This window comes from Mytilus galloprovincialis, chromosome 1 (genome assembly GCF_965363235.1).
Source record: "Mytilus galloprovincialis chromosome 1, xbMytGall1.hap1.1, whole genome shotgun sequence".
NCBI lineage: Eukaryota > Metazoa > Mollusca > Bivalvia > Mytilida > Mytilidae > Mytilus > Mytilus galloprovincialis.
The window spans coordinates 111,114,895-111,123,227 of record NC_134838.1 but is presented as its reverse complement, the minus strand read 5'-3'; the positions used below and the strand labels follow the sequence as shown (position 1 = coordinate 111,123,227).

General features: G+C 31.9%; 1 protein-coding gene across 2 annotated transcripts in view; it reads right to left on the bottom strand.

The window, feature by feature from the left end:
• Positions 1-7,755: 7,755 nt before the first annotated feature.
• The window catches only part of LOC143051530 (universal stress protein Sll1388-like), a 67,424-nt gene continuing 66,846 nt past the window's right edge, over positions 7,756-8,333 (bottom strand). For both annotated transcript variants that reach the window (XM_076224425.1, XM_076224433.1), the window contains exon 4: positions 7,756-8,260. In XM_076224425.1, coding sequence (XP_076080540.1) covers positions 8,054-8,260 — 207 coding nt within the window. In that variant the 3' untranslated portion in view covers positions 7,756-8,053. The remainder of the gene's footprint in view (positions 8,261-8,333) is intronic.

Sequence of the window (8,333 nt, the reverse complement as noted above, 5' to 3'; positions counted from 1 at the left end):
ATTTTGTTTTAATATTTTACGTGAAGAACATGTGTAAACAATCCAGATGCTGAAGATATTGTTTATCTTTGAAAACACCTGTCAGTTCTCAAATGAAATGAACAAGATTCTGTAAACGGACAGCTATGTAAATACTTCATATCTTTATTTAATTTAGAATTCCAGATATCTTATGTGTTTTCCTAGATGAACCGTTGCCAGCATTGTAAATCTCTGCCAACAATATCTGCGGTAATTTCCAATTTCCAGAACTTCCTATTGTTCCTCTTACATGTGTAATTGCTCATTAAAGTTTTACAGTCGATATATTGTTAGGTTTTATGTTAACTGTTTAAAGGTAGAATCAGATATAAAATATCCTTCCTTTAAAAGTTTAATCAAAGATGGTAAATATACTTTGATGGCATCCGTTTTTTGCTGTAAGATATAATACATTCATTGCACATTCTGTCGAGGCTACAGCACGGTATTTATGTTAGTTACTAGTCACAACTTGAATATATTGCATTCTTTCATATGAGAGATGAAGGAGCAATTCAATTATAAAAGACACTTAAAAACACATATCCTCAAGTCTCACTCGAAAGATCCTGACTTTGTACATATAAATGTATAATCGTATAGTTTAAGAGACCTCGAAATCTGTTATTTTACTAATTAAAAGAAATAATTCAATATAAGAATATCTTATTACTATAAAAATTTGCAATGACGAGTTCCCAGCATAACAAACAACAGTCGCTAAATACTAATTTAAAAGATTGAACAACGACAACTCAATCAAAAAACGGGAGGTGTCCGTAGGTTATATAAAGGTATATAGGTAAAATAGAATATTAGACAAATGTCTGTGCTGTATAATAATGCGTTCGGAAAGTGAAAATAAGATTTTAGTTGGTGCCATACTTAGAGACTACTCACCGTGTATCTATTATTATTATTATTATAGTGTTGTATCTTCAATCTAGTGACTTTGGCTCTCTGACAGTCGTTCAGTTCTCAGTTGTTAATTTTCTAAGTGACAAGAATTCCAACAAATACTGTATATATATGCCCAAGTTGATTCAATCGCTTGCTTTTCCTGAAATAATTCCATTAATAGAGGGTTGCTGCTTACAAAGATGCTACTGAAGTGTGTGATCTTTGTGATAAAGTTGAGTTCATACCTTTGAAAGTTTTACGGACGCCATATATAAGTTGGTTAACCGGTAATGGGATAGCTGTGTCACGGATCAACACGGATATCGATATGTTCCAATGTTTGTAGAAATAATCCCGTCTTTTTAATTGTAATCGTTTGTGACATAGCACCAAAATGTGTACTTCCAACAATAGACACGTAGGATAACAAATGTGGAGTAGAATGTTCTTACCCTTCCGTAGAACCTGATATCAACCCAATATTTTGGTGGGTATCGTGTTGCTGAGTATTTTCTATGTAGTATTTTCTGTTTTGGTGTTTGTCTTCTTATTGTTTTTCGTTTTATATAAATGGGGCTGTCGATTACTTTTTTACTTATGAATTTTGATTGTTTCTTGAATCGTTTTGTCATTCCGTACAAACCCCCGAAAAGAGACAAACTGACATCATTATTTTTTTCATCCCGTGTTTAGTCTTTTCATTAAATGTTACAGAGGGAATCGAAACCTTTAAAGATTCTCTTATGATTCTCTTGACCAAAACTTGTTTCACCCCACTGTCTAATACAGTTTTGAATACATCTTTTATTTATTTCTGTTGAAAAACTACTCCCCGAAACTAACTTTTTCTCAATTCCAAAACCAATGAACTAAATCATTCATTCTAGCTTTGCTATATTTTATTTGTGTTTATTATTAATTTTTCTCGCGTTTTTTAATAATGTATTGTCTTCAATCTGTCTACACCAAATATGGCATAAATCTAAACGAAATGATTTAGCGTAAAAAGATGGATAACTCTGATTAGTTTCTTGAATACAAAATATCGGTCATTTTTATCGGACTTCTGCAATTCATCTGTCAGTGTGTAAACAAAGACAACTTGATAAAGAAATAACACGGATAACTAAGAAATAAGGGAACTACATTTGTTTATTGTGTTGTTTTTTTTGTAAATAGAGAATTATAAATGATAAGTTAATGTTCCATCAGATTTTATAATGCATTGTGATTATCAAAAGGAAATTGTCCTCATGTCCAATTAAAATGTATATGCATCGAATTCATTAACATGATATGACAATCGTGAAAAGAGGCTAAAACTATTTATTTTACACAATATCTAGATAATATAAACCAAAAAACACATGCAAGCTTACCTTTTGACTCCCATATTTGTAAACAAACTTAGCTGAGTTTCCGGATCAAGGCTTTGTAGGGAGCTTTCTTGGTTTTTTTCTGGGAGAGCGTTTGGTGGGAAGTGATCATAATTTCAGTAGACCTGTAACATTCGAGACATTGGAATGCTGGTTCTTTTCCAACAACAGGCATACAAGTTCATCCGACATTTATCCATAATGTTTGCAGACCAACAGTAGTAGGTATCCATACTGTTAGCCACGTAAGACTGATCATGCAATGAACTTACTGCAGACATCTTATGGCAAGTGGATACACGAGCATAACCTGACAAGTCTGTCCACCATAACCATTTTTGTAACCGGACTGTATATTTTTAGTACTTTCTTTTCAATAATCATGACAAATGAAAGTTAAATCTAGCACGCTCTATGATGTTATATCTTCTAATTGGTGTTTTTGTAACAGTAAATTTGGTCCGGTAGTAAAATTTGTCCTCCAGACTTTTTTCCTAGTTAACCAAGTCGTTTCCATGATTTTACTAGAAATATAAGTCCTAGGACAAATGTTCCTAGGAAAATAAGTCCATATCTAGTAAATTATGTCTGGCACTTGTTTTCCTGGGAAAAATTGTCCAAAGACTTGTTTTTCTTATAGTTTTATTATATCATAAAATATATTTAAAATAGATGAAAAAAATGTTAGATAAGATTGGAAAATTTCCGTATTTTTTTCCAATTAAAATGAAGGACATTTCCTTTATAACCTAATTAAAACATGAATATTGAGTTTCCATTGCTTATAACATTTTCCTTTTATAATAAAAGACATGGACATTTTTACCTAGGAATACTAATGACATAGACATGATTTCCTAGGAAAATTAGTCTGGGCACATAAATTTTATTTAAAAAATTGATACACAACTCTTTAACAATATTAAAACATATTACATTCATATTCACCTTTTAAAATTAAGGGAAAATTAGACTGGGCACATAAATTTTATTTAAAAAATTGATACACAACTCTATAACAATATTAAAACATACTACATTTATATTCACCTTTTAAAATTAAGGGCATGGACATTTTAACCTAGAACTATTAATGACATGGACATGATTTCCTAGGAAAATTAGTCTGGAGACAAATTTTATTTAACAGATTGATACACAACTTTTTCGTTTTGTCTTTAGCAATATTAAAACATATTACATTCATATTCACCTTTTAGAATTAAGGGCAGGGACATTTTAACTTAGGGCTATTAATGACATGGACATGATTTCCTAGGAAAATTAGTCTGGGGACATGAATTTATCAAAAATATAACTATGCAACTCTTAAACATTACTAAAACATAACATTTAAACTTCCATGGTTTAAATGTAATTGAATTTATTATATGATTTTAAAGAACATGATTACCTAGGAAAATTAGTCTGGGGACATATATTACTAACATCGGACTAAATATACTAGTAAATTCTGTAACCATGGACTTTTTATACTAGTAATGTTTGTCCGCCCAGACATATTTACCAGGACAAATTTATCACTTACATTTTGTCATGTGATAAGTATTTGTTTTATGAATCACCTAAACAATTGTCAGACACATAATCATAAATCATTATGAAACGGAATTGGGTCTGATTTAGCTGCAGATAATAAAATGTATGAACTTGAATAGTGTTCTAAATTAATATAAAAATCTTTTTACTAAGATATATCTGTTTTCCTTCATAAAGAACTATAATGGGACATAAGTATCCATTTGGGTTAGGGTTAGGGTAAGGGTTAGGGTTAAGTTCAGAAATTATTGCAAGATTTTTATTATTGCGAATAATGTGACAGAGTTGTAAACGCAGTAATAAATATACGCAATAATTTCTGAATTTACAGTATTTATAATCTATGGAACGACGTGACTGCCTTATGTTGATGATCAGCATTATATGCAGTGGTCAAAACATTATATAAAGTGGTCACACCATTATATGCAGTGCTCACAACACTATATGAAATGCTCACACCATTATATGCAGTGCTCACACCATTATATACAGTGCTCACACCATTATATGCAGTGCTCATAACATTATATACAGTGATCACAACATTATGCGCAGTGGTCCTAACATTATATGCAGCTGACGGGACATTATATGCAGTGGTAACAACATTACTAGTATACTAGTATGCAGTTGTCGGAACATTATATGCAGTGGTCACAACGTTATATATATGCAGTTGTCGGGACATTATATGCAGTGGTCACAACATTATATGCAGTTGTCGGGACATTATATGCAGTGGTCACAACATTATATGCAGTTGTCGGGACATTATATGCAGTGGTCACAACATTATATGCAGTTGTCGGGACATTATATGCAGTGGTCACAACATTATATTTTTTTTGTTGATGAAGGTGATGATCAGTGATGGTGATGATAATGATTGATGTATGTTCAGATTCGGTAAACTTCGGAGTTTTTAGCGGAAATAACCGAATACAGTCGTAATTGATAATGCCCCACAAACAAATTGAAACAGTTGTTGAAGTCATGTTATCAAGGCTTTATCAGAAAAAACACCTGCTATTGTCTGCAAATTGGACAGACATAATTTTATTAATTTTATGGAAAGTTCAATATGGGGAAATGATGAAACTAAGAGTTGAATTAATGAAATAGTTCTGTTCGTTGTAATAATCGCCGGCTTACTACTTGTGTAATACTTTGTATTGTATTGTATAGTGTCGAATGAAATTTTCTCTTTAGATATTCTTGATTAGTGACTTTATCCTTAGAAAACCAAAAAAAATAATAAAAAAAAGAGTGGCATTTTCATAAAGTGTGCTGCATTTCATGCCAACCAAATTAAACTTGACCTTGAGTGGATTTTTCTGTCCTTTTTTAGATTTCCTTTTGACCATAAGCGCTCTCAAGTATGCAAGTACTTACTAATACCACATTCAGTGCTTTTTTTTTTTTTTTGAAAGGTTTAATCGTTCCTGATGGAGGTAAACCCAGAAACGCAGAACAAATATAGTGCTATTTTCATTTCCAAGCGCTGTCGATAAACGAGGTTATCATCAGTGCATTCTTGTCAGTGCCTCGGTATTTACATGATTTATATCATACCATTCTTAAATTAAAGTTGATTAAATTTGGATTTTTTTAAACTAAGGTTCCAACTTCGGCATGCAAAGTTGATCTTAGATTATTTGGCTATATTCTTAATTCTCTTTCCTCACTTATTTAAGTAGTTATACATCATTTTCTTTCATTGTCTTAATTGACCTGTTCATCATTTGGTTTTTAGTTCAAGATATGCTTGAATTAGTTGTCACTGGACGTTGACGGGTTAACAAGTCTCCTATGACTGAATTCAAATCTGGAACCGCAAAGCGATAGAATACAACCCACTGTCAGTTTAAAGTTCAAAATTTTAACATTATATCGTCCCAAAATATGAGTCAACTCATGAGACTATTAAGCATTAAATACTTATTCAGTCAACTGTAGAAGGTCATATAACATTTTTTGGAGATGAAACCTTGACATATAAGACCGGGCATTCACAGGTACATAAACCAGTAAAAGCTTTTAAAGGCCAATACAATACATATCCATTTGTTCCCACAGACGTAAATTATAATCTTTTTAAAAATAACCTGTACTTGAACTTGTTCATTTTAGTATTAACCGAATGTTTCTTGGTTTATTCGTATATACGTTTCATTTCGAGGGTTGTCACGTAAGATATTTAATCCACATCGACAGTTGCTTACAATAGATTACCTGATGAAATTGTTATATCATTATATAATAAATATGCGTTGTTATCTCATTTGAATATCTTTTTTTTTCATTTGTTAAAAACGAACAATTCGACTATGCAACCATTTCTTGCGTAGTGAACTTCACATCATAAGAAACAGAACGATATGGTAAAAAGTAGGTCTTATATTTCTTAAACTGTGCTGCTAAATCAACTTAAAATACTGCACTTCACATGTATGTCAAATCCATCTTTTAAAAAATGTGTAGTGTAAAGTAAAACAGTACGGTTACGAAAGCATGTATCTGAAAAAATAAAGGTTATCCCAATTAATACCGTCTGTGCGAGAATATCAAAATATATCAAAATATGGACAAAAACTGTGTTCCAATGTATACTTATACCTATCAATGTATAAATGTTTGATGTGTTAAAATCAAAATAGTGAAAAGATGACGAAAAAATATTCTTTTAGGCATTAGTTGGTGGAAAAACATAGCTTCCGCATGTTTACAAAATCCAAGATAGAAATATTGGAACTATAAGTCTGAAGATGTTTGTCGAAATTCCATTCAATACAATATATTGTTTAAATACACATTATAACTGCGTCTTTACTATACTTATTTCTTTAATGTCGGTTTGATTAACTGCACGTGATATTTAAATGCTTAACATTCTATTTGTCATTAAGGTTGGTACATATTAAAACGTTTAAACCCGCTGCATTTGTCTGCACCTGTCTTATTTCAGGAATCTGATGTGAAGTAGTTGTCGTTTGTTGATGTGGTTCATAACTGTTTCTCGTTTCTCATTTTTTAATAGATTAGACCGTTGGTTTTCCCGTTTCGATGGTTTTACAATAGTAATTTTTTGGGCTTGCTGCATGGTCGGTGTGAGTCAAGGCTCCGTGTGGAAAACCGTACTTTGACCTATAATGGTTTACATTTACAGATTGTGACTTGGATGAAGAGTTGTCTCATTGGCACACATGCCTCATTTGTTTTTATACCTATGTTCATTTTTATACAATCTTATTATAACTGTGAATACGTACTGAAAAATGTCAATTAGCAAAAATACCGAGCTCCAAAGAAAATTACCCACTACTCTGGAAAATAAGGGTAGAGGGGCATAACATATAAACTACAGTTCTTTCATACTCATTGATGACTTTCAATTTATATATTTTTGTTCCAATTGGTTGCTAAATGATAGGCTTCCATCTTCTTTCATTCAACTGCCAACGTTGTCAAATGATGTTTTATTAATAGAATATATGTCGTCCAATTCAATATTCGTAGTAGAGGAGCAAGCTACTTACGTAACTATATGACAGTGTCGAGTAAAACATTTCCCATTGTAAACTTTCCATTTCTTTGTAGCAATAGTGTTACTCCAGCTTTTGGTGTGGTTCGTGTTGCTTAGTCTTTAGTTTTGTATGTTGTGTCTTCTGTTCTAATATTTGTCTGTTTGTCTTTTTATTTTTTGGGCATGACGTTGTTGGTTTGTTTTTGATCTTAGAGTTTGACTGTCCCTCTTTTCTCATATGAGGTATATGACTCCGGTTTGTGGTAAAGTTAATTTAATCTTATCGAAAGTTTAGAGACAGCATCATGGATTAGACATTGACCATCTGTCACAAATAACGACATCAGTAACTTCAAAAGATCACTATATAAATATTTGATATAGATATTTTATTATTATATACCCTGTTTTATACGTTTAATAGGCTTACATTGGTTACACAGTTGCTATATTAATACCTTGACTAACATTTTCCTTAGATATAAACTTTGTTCAAAGTATATTTTCAAAAGCATAAAATTAACCAAATACTAAAGCATTGGTACAATTTGTTTGTCAACATAATGTTAAACAGTCCAAATGGTATCCGCTATGTCATCTATAAATATTGCATGTTGAAGTCCATCTGTTCCCGGTAACCATAGTGACGAGTAAGCATGTTTCCCGCTATTTACTTATCTTTGGTATGACGACATACTAAAACAGGTACATGGGAATGATGAACAACAAAGTCACTAACACTTCCGAGTAGTGTTCTTCGGAGTTTGCCCATTCCACGAGTTCCAGTAACAATAAATGTTGCGTCATGCTTCTGGGCAAACTCGCAAATGGCATGACCGGGTTTTTCTGCCGATTCTACAACAAATTCAGCTTCAACCTAAAACATAATTAATTATATTCATAATTCATATTGTCAATGTGCAACAAGTATTTGTTGGAATTATTTGTCA